Genomic DNA, 19,599 nt, shown 5'->3' with positions numbered 1-19,599 from the left:
GTGTAGAAGCTGGAGTTTAGCGTAGAACAAGTGAGCAGAAACCATGCAAAGGGTCGCTAGGGAAGTGACAGAGGAAAGGGACCACAGAGGGTTGAACTTCCTTCCCCACTTGCCCTTCCCAGTTCTGCCTTAACCAGAGCAAACACGGCTTTGCCTCTGCGTAATCAAGAAAGAATTCCAAGGCTTTAAAAGTGTTGTAAAGAGCTGAGCTGTTCCCCAAAAGCTGATGAGCATTTGGGAGCCATGAGGATATTTGAGAATTGGATGTTTGGTTAATGAGAATGCAGATGTTCACTTGTAGCCTTTCAGTTTGGGAAATATTAGCAATGTATTTTCAGGGAAGTATTGGCCCTTCGTATAATAAACAATGAAAATATAATAAAATTAATTCCTGCATGGTAACCATGAAGAATGCAAAATCTGAATACACCCATTCCCATATGTTTCCCACCAAAAAGTTATGCTGATCTAGCAATAACCTGCTGTCTTTCTTGACCCCACATAAGCTGCTACTACTTGCTCACTTAACAGTTGAACATCCTGTTGTACAAATGACTTTATTTTACATTTATGTTTCTGCAAGTCTTGAGTCTGTTCTTTACTCAAGCATCTGTTCTAAACGGGCCATTCTGTTAATCACCAGGAGTCACAGGGCCACACATTTCCTATGTTTAAAGCTGTGTCTCCTAAGAGCAAGGGCAATGCTGAAGAGCAAAAAGGAACAAAAAGAAAAGCCGATGTGAGGCAGAGACTGCACGCTTAGTTCTGTCTTCCCTCGGCTGTGATTTCTTTTTTTCGGCTCCAGGGATTAAACTTGGGACCTTGCACATGCGAGGCAGGTGACAGAACCGCTGGGCTAAATCCCCGGGCCAGACAGCCTTTCTTAAACTGCACGTGCTCCCTTGTCCTAGTCCCGATGCTGATCAGTGTGGAGCTATTTGGAAAGTGTGTAGCATAAATATCATGATTTTACTCCTGTCTTCTTGCAGTCCTCACTACCAGCATGGCCCATGTTACTGTTCGGAGAGTAAAAGGTGTTTCCAGCATCATGAACTGAGACCTCACCTTGGAATGTCAAAAGTGTTGTCTTGGTCTGGAAAAGCGGCCTTCTAAAGTTATTTTTCACATGTCTAATATAAAAAAAAATGAGCAAAATTGTGTTACTAATAGGATTTATTCATGTCTGTTTTACTGTACAGTCATCCTGTGGTACACAGACGGGATTGGTTCCACAATCCTCCGTGGATACCAAAACCCAAAGATGCTAAAGACTGAATAAAATGGTGTAGATTTGCACACTGTAAATCATTTCTAAATTACTTATAACATCAAATCCCATGCAAATGCCCTGTAAATAGTTATTGTCCTGTCTTATTCAGGGAGTGATGACAAAAGAAAAAGGGGTTATAGGGCCGGGGATTTAGCTCAGTGGTTCCGTTGCCTGCCTCGCAAGCACAAGGACCCGAGTCCTATCCCAGGTACCACAAAAAAAGAAAAGAAAAAAAGGGGCAGTTACTGTTAATGCAAATGCAGTTTTTTCCCAAATATTTTCTGTCTGTGATTGGTTGGATTGGCAGACTCGGAGCGCATGCTTAGACCAAGCCAACTGTACTGCAAATTGGGTGTGATCGGTTTTAGAAATAATAAAGATTAGGAAAATAGTTAAAGGCAAATCCTTTAAGTACTTCATGACTTCTGTCTTAAGATGACTTCCCGCATGTCTTTCAGCAAAATTATGTTTGTTTTGCAAATCGGGAGTGAGTCCCAGACAGACAGCTGCAACAGCGACCTGAGCGGCCACCACTCCGTGGACAAGGCCGTGCTGCTGCAGTACAGCATCAACAATGGTGTCACCTGGCACGTGATCGCCCAGCACCAGCCAAAGGACTTCACCCAGGCTCAGAGAGTGTCTTACAATGTCCCACTGTGAGTGGCTGATCCCTGGAACCCAGAACTTGAGTGAGAAGTTGGCCAGAGGTACCAGACCAATGTCATCAGTCAGGCGGCAGCAGAACCAAGACACCCAGATCGCCAAAGTCGTGTTTCTGTTTTCTATATGGACACCAGGCAAACCCTGAAAGTAGGAAGGAGGGCAAGAAGGAGAGGAACTATCAACTAAATGCAAAGGCACTTTTTATGTGTAACTCTTGGTTTAAACAGTACTTCTAATCCTTTAAAGAGAATACTGTATTAATCACCTGTCCTGCAGCTGGGACTCAATACCCAATCCCCAACATTCAAAGGAAGAGGGCCTTAACTTAGTTCATGGCTTCCTGAGATTCAGCCCGTGCTCAGCGGCTCCAGGGCAGGAGCTCAGGGTGGAAGGACATGGGAGAGCAAAGCGGCTAGTTCGTGGGGGCTGGGAAGCGGGTGAGGGGATCAGGGCCAGAGAGAAAGGTGCAGGACCAGGACCAGATAGAGACGCCACCACGCCTCCCTCGTGTGCCCAGACACCCGGAAGTATGCTCCACCAATCCCCTGGGCGGCTCGCCAGCCAATGCAGTTGACACAACCAAGCTCAACCATCACAAACATGTTTAGTTTTCTGTTTGGCATGCTAACTTGAAAATTTACTGAGCCCAGCCCGGCGCGTCGGTTTTGCTTGTCATTGTTTGCCCAACTTCTAGCACAGCACAGGCCCCTGAAAGCACTCTACATCATCCAAGGGTGTTACTCTTGCAGGTACTGCTAAGCAACAGGGAGGAGTGGGAGATTGGAAAAGTATTACAAGCCTGTGAGGGGCATACTCCAGTTAATACTGCTTAAAAGAGCACTGTGACCTAAGCAAATCCAAGACGTGTGCCCAAAATGTGTTGATGTACCTTAGCCTATTACAGTATCTGGCTGCAGTCACATACCTTGAAGTTCTGTTGCCTGGTGTTTTCTAACCTCCTTGTGCTTCTGTCTGTGACCCAGGGAGGCACGGATGAAGGGAGTCTTACTGCGCTGGTGGCAGCCACGCCACAATGGAGCAGGTCATGATCAGTGGGCTTTGGACCATGTGGAGGTCGTCCTGTGAGTATCTGATGCATCAAACCCCATGTCCCTTTTAGAAAGTTTTGCAACTCCTTTGGTCTGGCATGCTCCGTACTCAGGAAGAACCCTTCCTGGAGAGAAGGTCCCCACAGGACCACTCTGCCTTACACTCTTCAGCAACTCAAGCTGTAGCTCCAGTCAACCGTGAGATAACCAAGCCCTAAATATAATTGTACCTTAGAAAACTTCAGTAAGTAAAACATTTATTTAGAGATTGATGGTATTGGTTAAATTGGGTAAAACAAAAGTCTCCAGGTAAATGGGAAACAGTGTCTTATGCCAGAGCCGGGTTGCCTTTAAAATAGAATGACATCGGAAGGAGAAAGGATCTGTGCTGGGGCAGATACAGGAAGTGAGTGGCACATGCATCCAGTTACAAGCACTGGTCTTAGCCACTGATGCCCGGGGTCTTCACGTACTGACGTGGTTGCAACTATAGCCAAGAATCTGTGGCTTCAGATTCCTCCAGACCGGTCCCAGCACCTAAGAAGCTAAGGGTGTCCCCGCTATTTCCCTGAGTGATAGGGCTGTCCCCGCTGTCACCTGCCCACACTGACTGTTCCCTCGCAGAGAGATGACTTGCTTTTTCTCTAACGATCTAGTTCCTGTAGAACTGGAATGCTTATGTCTCGACGGGTTCGAACTGATGGCTCCAAGTTGTTGGCAAGGAGAGGCGAATCTTCTCGGTAGATAGGTTCAAATGTTCATTCTGTTTACCAAATCCAGAGTGAAATCAGTCTCGTGGCTGATTTCAGTCATGTTGAAAGCACATTTAAGCGATTGAACTGGTAGGAAAACTACCAGATTTGTTTTCTTTCGATCATAGCCATGAGCTGACTTCTCAGAGTCTTGAGCTGGCCCTGTCTTAGTTTCCACTGAGGCACCTGCTTGCATGGCATCCATACCAACCCCCCGGCTCTAAGAGCAACCCAGTCCCTACACAAGCACCCACTGTGCGCTCCGCTGCTTCTGGACAACTTGCTGGGCTCTGCCTGCACAAGACAAAGCTGAAGGTTAGAGGAACCGTCCAGAGTCTTAAACCAAAACTTGAGGCTGATGTTTTATGTAGCTACCTGTTTCCTCAGACCACACAATTCCAGGAGAATAGAATATTTGTAGACTCCAAAATGCACATGTATGGTGAGGCCACAGAGAGATATCCGTGTAGACCAAAATGCACCCCACAGCCACTTACTGCCCTTCCAGAGCAGCTGTTCTCAGGCTGATTAAATACCAGGCCCTTGGGAATCTTTTGAAAGTATCACAAAGTGTTCTGATGCTTGGGTACATCCCTATAGATTTAAATTGATCTGTGATAGGAGCTGAGTGTCAGCTAAATTCAAGTAAACAACTACATCCTGTCTTTCACATCCCTCACCAAGGCAGTTTGCATTAATAGATGGGGCTTTCTGTGCTGGACAGAGCATTACCAACTCCTATGGATTCGTCAAAACTTGTCAGTCCTAGAGAGAAGGCAGGATGCTAATTCTGCCCCTGATAGACCTAAGAATCCTTAACGCATCATATATTTGAGTAGATATTTCTTCTTCTCCTACCCAGATAAGCAATTGTAGTTATCTGTTTTGTATTTCAGAGTCATATCATCCCCAGTCATACCTGCCCTTGGGTTAAGGTGAAGGGAGTAGTGCCACTATTTATACAGCCCCTGGTCTGAAGTGTCCCCTTTAAAACCTGGAAACAGAACTCTGTTCTCAGTTGTCTCGAGGCTCCCGGAGCCCTGACAGGAAGCCTCACTCACCACACAGCCCAAGAGAACTTTCTGGAACTGGTGTTGATATTAATCTTCACAAGGAACTACCAGCATCACCAAACAATCACAAAAATGAAGTTCAGATTATATGAAATACCAGAAACCTATTGTTTCTGGCATTTTTCTGGAACTTTAAGCTATGTTGTAAGAATTCATGTTTATTTAATGTCCAGAGTTTAAATACTTTGACGAATTTAAAGAATTTATCACTGGTGACAGGCACCTGTGTGCTGTCACCCTGCGTTACTATCTCCCACCATCAGGGCACTAAAACATTTCCAGCGGTAAAGAACATCACCACATGCGCAGAGATGCAGGACTGGTTTCATTCCAAGTCTTTTTTTTTTTTCCTAGTCAATCATTTCAGAATTACAAATTTGCACATATCCCCGTCAACTTTTTTGTACATAAATAAATTATTTTTAAAACAATTGCCAATTATAATTTTAATGTATATGATGTAATATATTATGTAACTTTTAAAATATAATTTGTTAGGATTATAGAATTGTTTCCCTTCTCTTCTCAAAAGAAGAAATGCCTCACAAATAAATGAGGCGTTTTCTAAAAACACAACTCCGAGGAATTCTATTTTCGGAGTGATGTGTTTGATGTTTTTCTCTGCTTTTAAGGGAAGTGGCAGGCCCTTGGCGAGTACTTCTTCTTTACAGCATTCATTAATATGCATTGGTATCTCTACACATTCACCCATTTGATGAGCATAAGATAAATAACTTCGGGAGAAGCCGCACAAATAAGATAACAATGATTTTCCAAACTGCCCCTCAGCCATTACAGGCACAGGGAAGCTACCCAAGGCTCCTGTCATGATTCCCAAACATCACTGATTACAGTGTTGCTACTGAAGATATATATTTAAGATAGAGAATTAGAGTACTCCCATTAAGCCCTCCTAACTGAAAATATGTTCTCGCTTAGCCACACCTGTGTTGCAGAACATGAGTTACCTGAACTAGAGATGTTTTCCACTCAGTGGAACAGAGGGAGGCGAACCCAAGCCACACATGGAGATACCAGCCCTACCTGAGGGCTCACTGAAAAGAGAGCTACCAAGGATTTTGCAACTTGTTGGGGGGGCGTGTCCCACTTAATTTTTTTTGGTTTGGTTTTTTTTTTGTTTTTTTTTTTTTTGGTAGTGAGGATCAAACTCGGGCCCTGGCGCTTGCAAAGCAGGCACCGGAACCACTGAGCTAAATCCCCGGCCCTCTCACTTAATTTTTAGGATGCACTTTCTTTTCTACATGAAAATTGGCCTTAATCTAGCTTTATTACCAGTTTCACTTCTGTGCATGTGCACCAAGGACACATTAAAAACCCCATAAAGAGAAACTGTGGTTGCGCATGGAATCTTACATTGATATTTAGTATCCCTACTGCCCACCTAGACCAAGAAGACACAGGAGTTTGACAAGAACAAACTCAGCAAGCCCTCTTATAAATATTTCAGGGCTTAGGAGTGTATGCTCAAATGAACAAGATAAACAATATATTTCTAATTTCATGGTGTAATTCTAAAAGACTACATACGGAAAGGTTGGAGTTTCATACATATGGATATACAGAATGACAAGCCCCGTAAGATAAAGATAAAAGCCACCCTTTGAGGACATAAGAAGCAAAGCCCATCAGCCTTATGCATGTTTGAGGGTGTAATCTTCCCACTCTCATGAAGTTTTCCAGTAAAGCCTGCACATGAAAAGTGTTTCAAGACGATTAGCCCCTATTAATCTGCCAGAGCGCTGATGAACCGAATTGTCAGATCAATTTTCCAGCCTCACTAGCTGACGAAAAGTACCCGTTCTATAAGTCTTACTATGTAGCATAACACAGTCATTGACCATCACCGTTAGAAACCCAATTTCTCTGAATTCATTTGCTAGCATAGAATATTTATTTCTCAGTAAATGTTTGTGAATATATATGGGCAGATCCCTCACAAGATCCATGCTGGTGGGGTTCTTCTTAGGATAAAAGAGGATTCTTGGTCTTAACCTTTTTCTGTTGGGCATTCGTACTTCTACCCTAAGAATCTCCCTCATCCAGCTGCGTTTCATTCACACATCACATTTCCTGTGTACGCGTCTCAGTCACAGCCTGTCATGTGGTGATGAAGTGGGCTGATTTTTGCATGTGTACCTTGAAAGCGAGTCACTCGGTAAAAAGTTAGCCTTTGTGAATCGAGTTACTAGAAAGTAAATTATTTCCACATTTACTGAGAATCGAAAACCAATATGTTGCTAGCTATGGCCTTAAACACATGTACCAGATTTGAATATGAATTCCATCATAGCCATCCCTCCTGCTATTCATCATCTGGATACTGTTACGTTTTTGGCACAAATGATTATGGAGATGAACATAGTACATTTGTTGCAAAGCATATTTATCCTTTATTAAATTTGTTATCTGATATAGAGGACTTCTGCATTTTTAAAGCCTGTTTCCTAATATATTCAGGAATTAGTATTTCCTCAAATGTAAATAATTGAAAAATCAGATCAAATTAATAGTAGTTATTAAACTATTTATATTTTATATGCAACATTTATGCCAAATGTAGTACTATGGCTACATGTACCTTGACATACGGTTATGAGCAAATATTGCATGTTGCATTACATTAAAAAGTTAAGTGTATGTATGTATTGGGTATAGAAGAATAAGAAATAACTTGTTCAATTTTTATTTTCAAAAGAGATGAAAAATCCTATAGTGCGTCTAAACCTGATCAGACTTTTATGACTAATCACAGTGCTGCATGCATTGAAAAGCATTTTTTAACTTGTGTTATATTTCATTATTTGCTGTCATTGGTTTTCCACTAGAGTAAGGTAAGTCCTCCTTATTAAACCTGGGGAACTGTTTACTGTTAGTTGTATCAGTGTTGCCAAAGTTAACTGAGAAGTTTTGTGGAGGACCTTTGCAACTGAAAAAAAAAAATCTACCATATAATAACAGCTCTAAATGATTTGGGGATACACTTGAACATTTGACACTAGACCTTCCACTGGGCCTGGCACTATATTCGGTTTCCTCGAAGTGACCACAGCTTATACATTCATTATGAGGAAATTGTAATTCGAAATATGTGCAGAAAGCCCAAGTTAAGTGTAACATCTTTCAAAGGCTCTCCCATGCTGGGCTGCCTCTATTCGAAGGCAATGAATAAATTGGCAGAGGGGAGATTTGTCCATACGTTTCTGAGTTATAGGTCCTGTCCTCAGATGGGATGGGCCCCCTTTAATGTACACTTACATTTGTCCTCTAAATGAGATACTTTGAAACTTAAGAAAGAGAGGGAAAAGGCTATCACTCGTTGAGCCGGGAGTCTTCACTTAACTCTGACGCTCTGTGGGGTGCACATTCTCAGATGTCATTCTCATCTCCGTTTAGCAAGAAAGAGAAATATGAAGGGGGGGCATCTGTGCCTCCACCTACCCTACCCTGTGTGTAGCCTCCCTGAAAACGCACACGATGTCCTCTGGGCTGGGGGCTTCGTAGTCAGAGTGGCAGCGTCCATCTTACACTCGCTATGCTTCTCTGAAAGGTGGTTCTGACGGTCCATTGAATTCTTGTTTCTGCCTTCATACATCTCATCATTTGTTTTGAAAAAATTACTAATCCATAAAAAATGCCTGAATCTCTATGGACTCAAATGCTTCCAATCCTCCGTCACTCGTCTCCTTTAGAATGCATTAAAAATCAGTTGAATTCTTTTCATCACAGTAAGTAGCTATGGTCGCGGCTCTAGCAGAGAGTAATAGTTCAGAGAGCACAGTCACTGATGCTTCAGAAACCTCATAGGACCCACGTTTCCTGTGCAGAACCTGGACCACATTTGGAAACTCTATATGCCGCTTGGATCCCTCAGAGATAATCAGCATTTCCAATAAACAATGCCCATTCTCCTTTCTTACAGTGACTTAGAGAATATGAAAATGGGCCTAGTTCTACTCAAACCGAAACAAACTGATACATCACATAGCATAATGTGCCCTGGGATATTACCTACTTTCATTGAATTTAGAATGAAAATTGTTTTTTCTCATAATTGCAGTGAAGAAATACATCTTTTTTAAAAATCCACTGCTCCTGTTATTACTCATGAGGTTTTCTGTACCTATACATCTACATGTATCAAAAACAAAAAGAGGCTCATGCTGTGATGCGCAAATGTAAGATCTTTAAGTTAAACTTGCTAAACACTCCCCCAAACACTCCACCGCAAAAGTCAGAAGTCTTACACAGCACAGTAAGACCCATGCCACTTTATTAAATGCTCCTAGAATCAGACTGCATTTTGCTATAACCCCCCATGGTGCTTGATTTTTTTAAGGCCTTACAAACTGGAAAAATACACTCGCTTTAGATTCCAACCTGACTCAAGACATACTTACTTATGTTTCACATAATCAAATTACCAGTTAGTTTCAGGGAAGCTTGGAACATGTGGTCATTTTTAACATAAGTGTATAAACTCTAGGCTTCTAAAACAAACACATTACCATGTGCCTACCAACATTCTCAGGAGTCCAAATATATGATGCTCAAACATATTCATAAAGAGTATCCAGTGAATTAAAATAGCCCCTAAGTCAGCTGTAAACTTCCACCATGAACTGATTTGTGGGGTATTAAAGATCTGCAATCTGCTAGTATTTATTTTTCACACATAAAGATGGAAAATTTAAATCAGTTCCATAGGCAACTAAATTATATAGAAGTTGCTTTAAAGCCATCAAACGTGCACATCAACTTTTGATAAAACTAAATGTTCCTTTCTTCCCCTATATTCAGGTAACTCATCAGTCCAGGTTGATCCAGATAACTAAATACCTTGAGTATTCTGACTGTATCTATTTTAAATGTATTTTCACTTTTTAATTTTCTTTGGGTACTTTATAACTTTAACATGTTTTCAATAACATAATTTCATCGCTTTAACTTTGCAATTATTCCTTATAGTTAAAGAGTAATGATTTACCACAGGAATCCAGTCAGTAAGTCAACAAAAGTTGGATAACCATGCCTTGGTCCCTCGTGGGTCAGGCAGGAGCCCAGGGTTGTGGTGAGGGCTGAGGGTGCTGGGGGACAGGCCCCATATCAGCCGGGATTCAGATGGAGGGAGCCGGGTTACGAGCAGACCCCATCTGAAGCAGGAAATCAGCACGATGAGAGGGCAAAGTAGAAACTATCACTTCCAGAGGAAGGATGCACATCAGGGGAGATGTGATTCTTGAGCAAGTAGAAGTCTAGGCAGTGGTATTGGAGCTTGGCCAGGGAGACAGGCAGAAAAGGCCCAAGCTCAGTTGGAACGGAGTAGTCTTTGTAGGAGGATAGTGGAAGGAAAGGCCTGAAAACCAGAGCAAACAGAAGAGGATATGAGATGCCTGGTTAAATTGCCTTAGCTGTAACTCCATACACAGATGAGAATTTTATGAATGCTTTTTGAACAAGGGGAAGCCAGCATTGGAAAGAAAGTTTATTAAAATTGGTGTGCAGAATTGATTGCACACGTATATAGCAGTATATACGTGTATACAGTTATATATTAAATCATGCTTTCTTATTATTTCGCGGTTTCTTTTCAGTGGACTTTTTGCCTAATGAGGACTGAAATAAGGAGGCTAATGTAAGGGCTGATACAACAGTTCAGGGAAAGGACCACAGGGGCCCGGGGTGCTGGCAAGAAGACAGCAAGGGCCAGGCTATGATTCTGTGAAAAAGAAGCAATAGGATGATTTCTCCTGACACCTGCTTAGGGCCGTACATTAGCTCCTTGTTCTTCCTTGTACCTCAGCTTTACGTAGACGGCAGTGAGTACTTACAGCAGCTGAAGAATTGCGGATACTCAGGTTTCATCCTTTACCTACGGCCCTGAAACGGGTAACCTGGGTGTTGGGGAGCTGTTCTCACGAGGAAGGGCAGGGTGGGCGGCAAGGCTACCTGGGACCAAACCTGACTTTTATATTTTTCTCTTTAAAAAAATCTCTTCATCCTATATTCTTTGTTTCTATTTTTTAGTGCCTAGCATTTGGGTAATATGGAAATCCAGGGTGGAAAGTTCTTAGAACTTTATTTCATAAAATGTGTGCATGCGCGCGGGCACGCGCGCGCGCATGTGTGTGTGTGTGTGTGTGTGTGTGTGTGTATCAACTTCAGGTCTATCTTGTCATCGCCAGTGCCATCCCTATTTAGTTTTATGTCTGATGAATTCAACTTACGTATTTTCCTTTGAGATATTTTATGATAAATTTTCTTTTGTAATGACCACTCTTGCTCTAAAGTTTTAGGTGTTTTACGAATGCTACCAGAACAGATACTTGAGTTTAGTACTGAGGATGGTATAGTAGTAGGTAAAGCAGCATCCTGTGACTCCCCGCTAGAATGCGTGCTAACCCGGAAGACCACGCAGTTACCCTACCCCTTCACTTCATTCTAACGCAAATTCATGTCCTACCGACATTTACGGTGCGATCGCATCACATGACATTACCCTGCTCTGCGTGTACTTTTCATTTCCGTGGAACTAGAGAGGAAAAGCTTTGGGACCATGTACTCAAGAAACTTGGTGAATTTGGAGTATGTGGATAGGTTCTGCCTTGTAAACTGCTTATCAGTGTTACACATTTCAGGTCAGTGAGTATCATTTTTATCAGTGATATTACAGGTCGTGATCCTTTAAAAAATATATTTTTGCTGTGCCAGGACTCTAGCAGCTGCCCCTACTGGTATCATGCAGTTTCATTCAGGCTCCTGATACCTGTTTTCAGTATTTCTACCAGCTTAACATGTGTCTGTATGCACGTATGTGTACCTATTTGGGACTACGTAAACATACAGGTACAATTATACATTCACTTATACCTTCCTAGTATTTTATGACCTCTTTTTGATGTAGTGTCTGTTTCATAAAACCATGTCTGTACAGCACAACAGTGGTTGCTTATTGTTTGAGAAAGACGCTGGGGCCCAACACCCCAGAAAAAAAAATCACTTCCCCCTTTTACACAAAGACTGCATAAACTAGGATGGTTTGGCTAGTTTGCTTTTTTATCTTTGTTTTTGCTTTGTAAACTTTAAGTAAAAATGTCTACCAAATTGTTTTTCCTAGTTGTGAAAGATGTATGTGAAGATAGTAATAGACGTAGGTATACTCCTTCTCTAAAACAGAGCTCACCCAATGAAGTGTTTTCAGGGAGAGTTCGTGAATCAGATTAAAAGTCAAAATCCAGGAGTTTCAATCTGATTTTGCCATACATCAAGATATTTAACTTTTTCCTGGTTCTTCTCTGGTTTTGAAAAGAAAGGAATTTCTTAAGGGCCCCAGGAAGGGAACACAGGGTGGTAAAGTTAGCTCCTGGCTAATGAAGTTAGGGTGGTTTACAAACCTGACTTTCTCAGATACACAGGGTAGCTCAGGACCTGAATAGACTGCACCTTCAGTGATGGAACTTACGTGTCCTCTCTCCTCTCCCTCCCTGCCTGTACCCTTTCTCATCTCAACAGCACTCGCAAACAAAATTACATGATGAATTTTTCACGGCAACATGGGCTCAGGCACTTCTACAACAGAAGACGAAGGTCACTTAGGCGAAACCCATGAAGAGTCAGAAAGTTTATTTTTCCTTCCAACATGTGATGTGTTGCTTCCCTTCTTTGAAACCTCTCACTGCATCTGATATCAGGAAACACCTGTGAAGGACTCGGTGGTTCAATGAAGGACCTTCTCAAATTGGAGTGTACACCACGTTCCCACACTGTGAACTAATGACAAGTGACTTATTTGCTTCTAAGTAAATGTCTTCATGTTGATGTGTCCGTGAAAATTGTGATCTGTTGTAATATCAGTTACAGTGGCAGTATTGAGAATAAGAAATAGTTTAACAAAGAAAAAGTTTAAGCACAAAAATTTAAGAGATTTTATGTTTAAAATGGCATTTAGCACAGTATTTAACATTCTTGGTCACAAAGCTATTTAAGTGGACTGTATTTCAGCTATGTATCATGTTTTATATGATTAAATTATCATTGTCCTTTATGTATTCTCTTCTACAATATAACACATCAAAATTGTATTTACATGTTACACTGCAATATTTTGCTGCTGAATTTTGATCTACTTATATCCTGCAGAAAGTTAACTGAAATACCTATTCAAGAAGATGGTTGTAAAGATATTGTATCTCCTTTAATATACTCTTTACAATATATGTTGGTTTAGTGTTGTTTTGTGGTTTAAAAAAATGCTTGACCCTGAAATATTTTCTACTTTAAAAATTGTGGATGAACACCCTATTTCCCACCAAAAAGAGTCCCATTTCCTTGTCTACAGATTTTTTTGAAGTGTTCTGTGGCTGATTTATTAACAGTAACTGCCATTTTGTGTCTGTGGTAACAAAGTGATTTGTAAAACAGTGGATGTTTTTCTCATTGTGCTCTCTTCGTGGGTTGTTTTCCCTGTGGGTCATCTTTACCTTCTGAGGAAGTTAAATCAACACCAGCAGCACTCTAATGGCCCTGTACCCCTGAGGTCCCTGCTAGTGTAACAGAACGTTACACTCTCGAGTAGACCAAGCTAAAAGCCCATGCTTAATAAAACTTATGTCCAAACCCCATTGCAAGTTCATTTGTCTTTTTTTTTGTGGGTGTGTGTGTGTGTGTGTGTGTGTGTGTGTGTGTGTGTTGCTCAGATGGAACCCAGGCCTCCCACATGCTAGGCAAGTGCTCTACCACTGAGCTGCACCCCCACTCCAGTCTTCACTCTTTTTCATTAAATTTACATAGGATTTATAAGCCCGGACAGCTGTGTAAAAGATGTCAAATATGTACACTGATTTCTGTATTTTGTCATTGGTCATAGCGATTATAAAGCCACACTTTCAATTGAGCTATGTTGTTCACTTACTTTTATCTACTAATCACTCTGTAATTACACTAAACAAAATCCAATAAAGAATCCTGGCAATGACTTAGCTCCCAAGAATTTTGTTAGCTGCTGACACAACAGCCGGCCCCTCAGAATATCCTGTGCCTCCCTTGACAATCATTGAGTGCTCGCTGGGGCAGGGCACTGTGCTGAGTGAGAATACCATAGTGGTTCACACATTTCCCCTGCTCACTTTCATTACCTACAATACAAAAGGTATGTTGATGCTGCCGAGTTTATGGACTTTTGATGGGATTATTTTAAACCTACAGAAAAAAGCCAAAGATGAACAAAGGTATCGTGCCTTTCTCTTGGGCAAACCTCCCTCTCAAGTCCTTATGACTTCCTGTGGGGCTGTATCTGAAACACAGCCAGGTTTTGTGGGGCTTGAAGCTTATGCCATTTGGTGGACTCTAAGAGAAAGAATTCAGAATCATGAACATAAAACTAGGTATAAAGGGAATGTTTACAAAAAAACGAGAAAAGTTGTATTAAAACTACCTTGAAGCTGGGCGTGGTGGCGCACGCCTGTAATCCCAGCACTTGGGAGGCTGAGGCAGGAGGATTGCTGTGAGTTTGAGACCAGCCTGAGCTGCATAGTGAGTTCCAGGTCAGTCTCAACTGTATAGTAAGACCCTGTCTCAAAAAACCAAAAAACAACAACAACAAAAAAAACACCTTCACGCCTCACGCCTGTAATCCCAGCACTTGGGAGGCTGAGGCAGGAGGATTGCTGTGAGTTTGAGACCAGCCTGAGCTGCATAGTGAGTTCCAGGTCAGTCTCAACTGTATAGTAAGACCCTGTCTCAAAAAACCAAAAAACAACAACAACAAAAAAAACACCTTGAGATCCCACTACACACCTATTAGAATTTATAAAATTAGAGACTAACCAGCAAGTATTGCAAAGGATATGGAAGGCCTAGAATGAATGCTCTTAAACTGCTGATGAGACTGTGAAATCATTCTAGAAAGCAGACTAGCGGTGTCTTAAAGAAACAAAATATACGCTGAATAAGGGACTCATTTAGTCCATGCAAAGATACGAAGAAATGAAAGCATGTGCAATAGCTTTGCTTTTAGAAAATGGGAACTGAATGATACTAGGACAATTCATCATTCAAGTAAAATAAATAAAATTATATTCCAGGATATCTCATTACACACAAATGAAGATGAATTAGACAAAAAAATGAGAAAAGTAGGCCTTTACAATCTTTTAAAGAAAATATCTTAATGGGGGTGATCAGAAAAAAAGATTACTTAATCCTGATACAAAACATATATACAATTAAGGAAAAGATTGGCCTGTCATAAACCTCTGCATAACCAAAGAGACTGTAAAGTTAAAAAATAATCTGGGAGAAGTTACAATTTTATAGGACTCCAGAATATACAAGGAATTCATGCACACTGATAAGAGATAGAGCCCAGTGTTTTTTCTGGTCAAACAATAAGAATGGAACCTCTCAGAAGAAAAAACTCAAAAGGTGAAAGATTTAGAGGTGCTTAACAGCATTGATAATGAGGGAAAATCACTTAAAACAATGATTTCAGATCTAATCAGAGTGTCAAAAATAGGAATCCGATCACATTGCTTTAGGAGACAGGAACCCTTATCCAGTAACAGGGATTCATACACTGCTGGGTGACGTTTTAATCTGAGTTTCACCATTATTCAGGTATGGTGAGGCCAACAGATCAGGAGAAAAGACAGTGTCAAGCAGTCTGAGGATCATCTGGTTTGGATGATTTTCACAGGCAGTGGCGTCCTGGGGCCATCTCTTGTTGGTACCCAGCTCTGGGGTAAGCGAGGCAGAGGAGCACTGCTCCCTAGATGTGAAGCGAGGGAACATGGACGCAGGATTAGTTAACTGCCCCACAAAAGGTACACTCGGGTGACTGTATCAGTTACTTTCCTCTAACTGCTGAGACAAAATACCCAACACAAAAAGTTCCAGTAAGAAAGGTTTATTGGCTTACAGTTTGTAGAGGTTTTGGTCCATAATCAGCTGGCTCCAAGGCAAGGTGGTAGAGGGCCAATATTTCATGGCGGCGGAAGACAGCAAAAGCAACAAGGGACCCTAACAGAATCTTTCTGCCCCTTTTATCTTTTCCAGGGAACTTAGGATGGGCAGCACTCACACCTTTAATCCTAGTGCCCTTTAGCCTAGCACTGCACTGAGAATCAATTCTAGTGTCGCACACTAGATCCAGCCACCTCTGAAAAAGCCGATGACCACATGAGGCTTTAGGAGGACATCAAGACAGGAACCATGACAGTGAGCCCCTGGCTGCCCCTGAGAATCGGGCAGCCCTGGGATCCACAGTCTCCCTCTGGTGCCCCCAAATGCTGGAGCGTGAAAAATACACAAAACCTTTGATGTGATCCTCCATCCGGTTTCAGTTTGGAACATCCCCTGCAGGCCCATGTTGTAAAAAGTTGGGCCCCAGCCTGTGACTCTGGGGCCTCAGGAGAAAAGGCAACAGGAGCATGCCTTGAGGGAATATTGGAACCCCACTTCCTGTACTTTTCTTGCTTCCCCACTGACAGGAGGTGAACAGTTTACCCTACACCCTCACCATGATAAACTCTGCTGCCACAGGCCTAGTGTCAGCACAGTCCAGTGACCAGGGTCTGAAATTTCTGAGACAGTGGGCCACAATAAATTTCACTGCTATTTGTCTCAGGTACTTTGTTATAGTGATGGAAAGCAAACACAAATCCCTTTTATTTTGTTTTTGTTGTGCTTATAGGCATGATTTTGTATCCTACAACATTACTGAATTTATCACTTCTCACAGGTTTTTGAAGGGGTCTTTACGTGTTTCTATGTACAAGGTTGTGTCATCTGCAATTTGACTTCTTCCTTCCCAGTTTGGATGCACTTTCTTTTTCTTGCCTGATTGCTGTGGCTAAGACTTCCAGCACTATACTGAGTAAGAGTGGTGAGAGTGGACATCCTTGTCTTGTTTGTGATCTTGGAGGAAACATTTAAGAAAATATTGCACAGTTAATAACAAACCTCTTTAGAGAGTGATGGAGAGTAATGTAATGATACCAGTAATACTGATGCATACATATACCCATTATGGATACATATGGATATATATATATATAATATATATAATTATATATAGATATAATTATTATATGCAAAACACACTAAGCTAGTTTAAAATGGGTTATGTTCCTTTGTGCTTTGCCAGGAGAAGTTCCCCAAATCTGAACATCAAGTGTCAGATATTTAATATGATTCAGTACATAATGGGAGCACTTCTTTTTGCAAGTGTTAAATCTTATAATTATATAATATGTATAATAATACTAGTAAAGATGTTTTTAAAGTACACATTTCTTTATTGTTCAGAAGGAAAAACTAGTGGCTACAGAGAAAATTCCAACTTGAGAGGGTCTTATTATTACTACTACATCTTTCATTTCATCCTCGGGGTGCTTATTATAAGTGAATTTTTACAGTTATTGCTTCCTAATCCAACATGGATGAAAATTGACACCATCTTTACAGACATGGGAGACCACACAATGATGATGGAAAGTTGCCTCTCTGGATGCCTTATTACCTAGGCCCCTGTCTGGCCCCACTGCCCCGGATCCACACCAAGAGAAGCAAAGCCAGGAAAACGGCTTCTGATGGAAGTTTTGATGGTAGAAAAATATCTAACTGAAAATTTTTTAAAAATAATAAAAAAGCACTGGAATATGCATGGGAAACTCCTCAGTAAAACCAGAGACAGTGGCCTAACATACAGCAGAATAATTACCATGGCCCCTTACTTTACTGCCACCAAAAGCATATTTGCTGTGGCAATTCTGACGTTTTGAGCATTCATCAGTCTCGCAGCAGAAACCAAGCAGCTGCCTAAAAGGCTGAGGAAGAAACCCAGCCATTCCTAACTGCAGTGTCTTCTCATCCACACTGATATTTTTAATGATTTAAAGTTCCTTCTATGAGTCTTCCGCTAAATGTTCTAATGGTGACACAACACTTACGCCCTGGTATCTTCTCTGTTTGGAACTAGGTAAGCAGCAGAGGAGGAAAGATATCTTTGTGCTGTCTCCCTCAGACCGAAGCTATCCAACCAGCACCCGCCCAAAACCTGCACCCACAAAACCTGCACCCTGGCCCTGCGGCCACCCACTCTCGTACCAGAGAGAGGCAGCGAACTCATGTGTTACATACCAGACACAGTGGGCAGCACTTACTACTCATCTCGTAAAAATTGTGAATAAAGAATCGATAGTAACTTTTCCCCAAGGAATCTGTATTTTAATAAGTAGTGCCAAACTCCTAGAAATTTTCAAGATCCCCCAGAGTAAGTTTGTAATTCTGAGACGCGGGGTACTTTCCTAGGTGACTTGAGGTAAGTATTCTGGAAAATACCTTTTCCCATTGCAGTGGCGGTGGACATCTATCTGCATGGACCAGACACTGAGCTGGCCATCTGGCAACAGGCGTTCCACGGGTCGGGTTCCTGTGAGACCTTTACTCAGCAGATGTCCACAGACCAGTGGCAGACCCTGCGTACACACACACGCTGATGCGTCCCAGTTCAGGCCCTGGGATGGCTCATGGTCCCTGCCTTTATCATTGAGAAAATGGACCCATGCTCAGTTGAAATAGATACCAGAGGGCCCGGAGATTTGGCTCAGCGGTGCCACCGCCTGCCTCACAAGCGCAAGGTCCTGAGTTCGATCCCTGCTACCATTCCTAACCCAAGGCCAGTTCCTCCCAGTATCCTGGACTCAGTTCTCTGCTACCTCCCCAGAAACCCTTCTGACAAGAACTGAAGAGTCCGAAGTCCCACCCTGAGTGCAGGCTAACGGGGCTGAGACCATTCCACAGATCCTGGATCCTATCCAAGCGCTCACAGCACGGCCGGGAAGGGAACTTCCTGACGGAGGCGGTGCCCCTGTCCCCCTCCCTATGTCCGGCAGGTGTAAGGGGACCCCCAGTGGATGCTGTGTACGTAGATTTGTGTCACAGCTATGGGACCCTGAGCTGTTTCTACCTCAGGGGCCACTGCAAAGCAGCCCATCTCTGCTCTGGGAGGAGGCCTCTTTCTACCCCACCTGCCTCAAAGCTCCTCCCCAAGTTGCCTGCTGTCCAAACATCTCCTTCCCTTGGGTAATCAACAACTACATAAACTTCTCCCACGCTTTTCCTCGCTGTGAGTAAGAAGATCCCTAAATAACTCTCCCTGGTCCCATCACTACCAACTGGCAAGTTTTGAATACACAAGTTAGCGCCTCCTTCTCCAGTACGCAGAGGGCCGGGAGGCTGTGCATCGGGAGACCGCTCGGAGGCGCAGTGGGGCGACCCCGGAGAGACATCCCGGAAAGGTGAAAGCGAGGCCCGCGAGCGGGTGGGAAGGACCCGCGTGGGTGTGGGCTGGCGGTGGTCTCGGCGCGGCCCCTGCCCACGGCCCCCAGCGCGCTCCTGCGAGTCCCTTTGTCCTCAGTGTTGGACTCCACGCCTGGTCGTGTTTCGCCTCACCCGGCTCGTTGGGAACGCGTGACCCAGGCCCCAACCCAGACCCGCCGTCCGGATCCGCACCGTAACCCGGGCAGGTTTAAAAAGCGCTGGGCTAGGGACACCTGTGCGCCCAGGTAACCTCAGAACCACGCAGAACTGCGTGTCCGGGAGCCCAGCTCCTCCTGTTAGGGTTTGTTCAGAGGCTCAAAACATCTCAGAAAAGCAAACTCGCCATAGACAAGGCGCCCAGGTAACCCGGCTGCTGAGCGCGGCGCCCTGCCGTGGCGCAGAGCGGAACTTCAGCCTTGCTGGCGCCGGGACCGCGCGCTCCGGACCCGCCCTGC

The 19,599-nt window shown here is 42.9% G+C and overlaps 2 protein-coding genes across 2 annotated transcripts in view; both read left to right on the top strand.

Annotated features, from left to right (window-relative positions):
- Reln (reelin) overlaps positions 1–4,514 on the top strand; it is a 295,852-nt gene extending 291,338 nt beyond the window's left edge. The window contains exons 62-64 of the mRNA XM_033755897.1: positions 1,729–1,926; positions 2,917–3,015; positions 3,639–4,514. Of these exons, the coding sequence (XP_033611788.1) occupies positions 1,729–1,926; positions 2,917–3,015; positions 3,639–3,726 (385 nt within the window). The 3' untranslated portion in view covers positions 3,727–4,514. The remainder of the gene's footprint in view (positions 1–1,728; positions 1,927–2,916; positions 3,016–3,638) is intronic.
- A 14,728-nt stretch (positions 4,515–19,242) lies between these two features.
- Slc26a5 (solute carrier family 26 member 5) overlaps positions 19,243–19,599 on the top strand; it is a 56,145-nt gene continuing 55,788 nt past the window's right edge. The window contains exon 1 of the mRNA XM_019209486.2: positions 19,243–19,389. The gene's annotated coding sequence lies outside the window, so the exon portion shown is untranslated. The remainder of the gene's footprint in view (positions 19,390–19,599) is intronic.

The sequence above is a fragment of the Fukomys damarensis genome, unplaced genomic scaffold (genome assembly GCF_012274545.1).
Source record: "Fukomys damarensis isolate Sample0158 unplaced genomic scaffold, DMR_v1.0_HiC HiC_scaffold_4, whole genome shotgun sequence".
Taxonomy (NCBI): domain Eukaryota; kingdom Metazoa; phylum Chordata; class Mammalia; order Rodentia; family Bathyergidae; genus Fukomys; species Fukomys damarensis.
The sequence above is the reverse complement of the archived record's forward strand: the minus strand, read 5'-3'. Positions and strand labels throughout refer to the sequence as shown.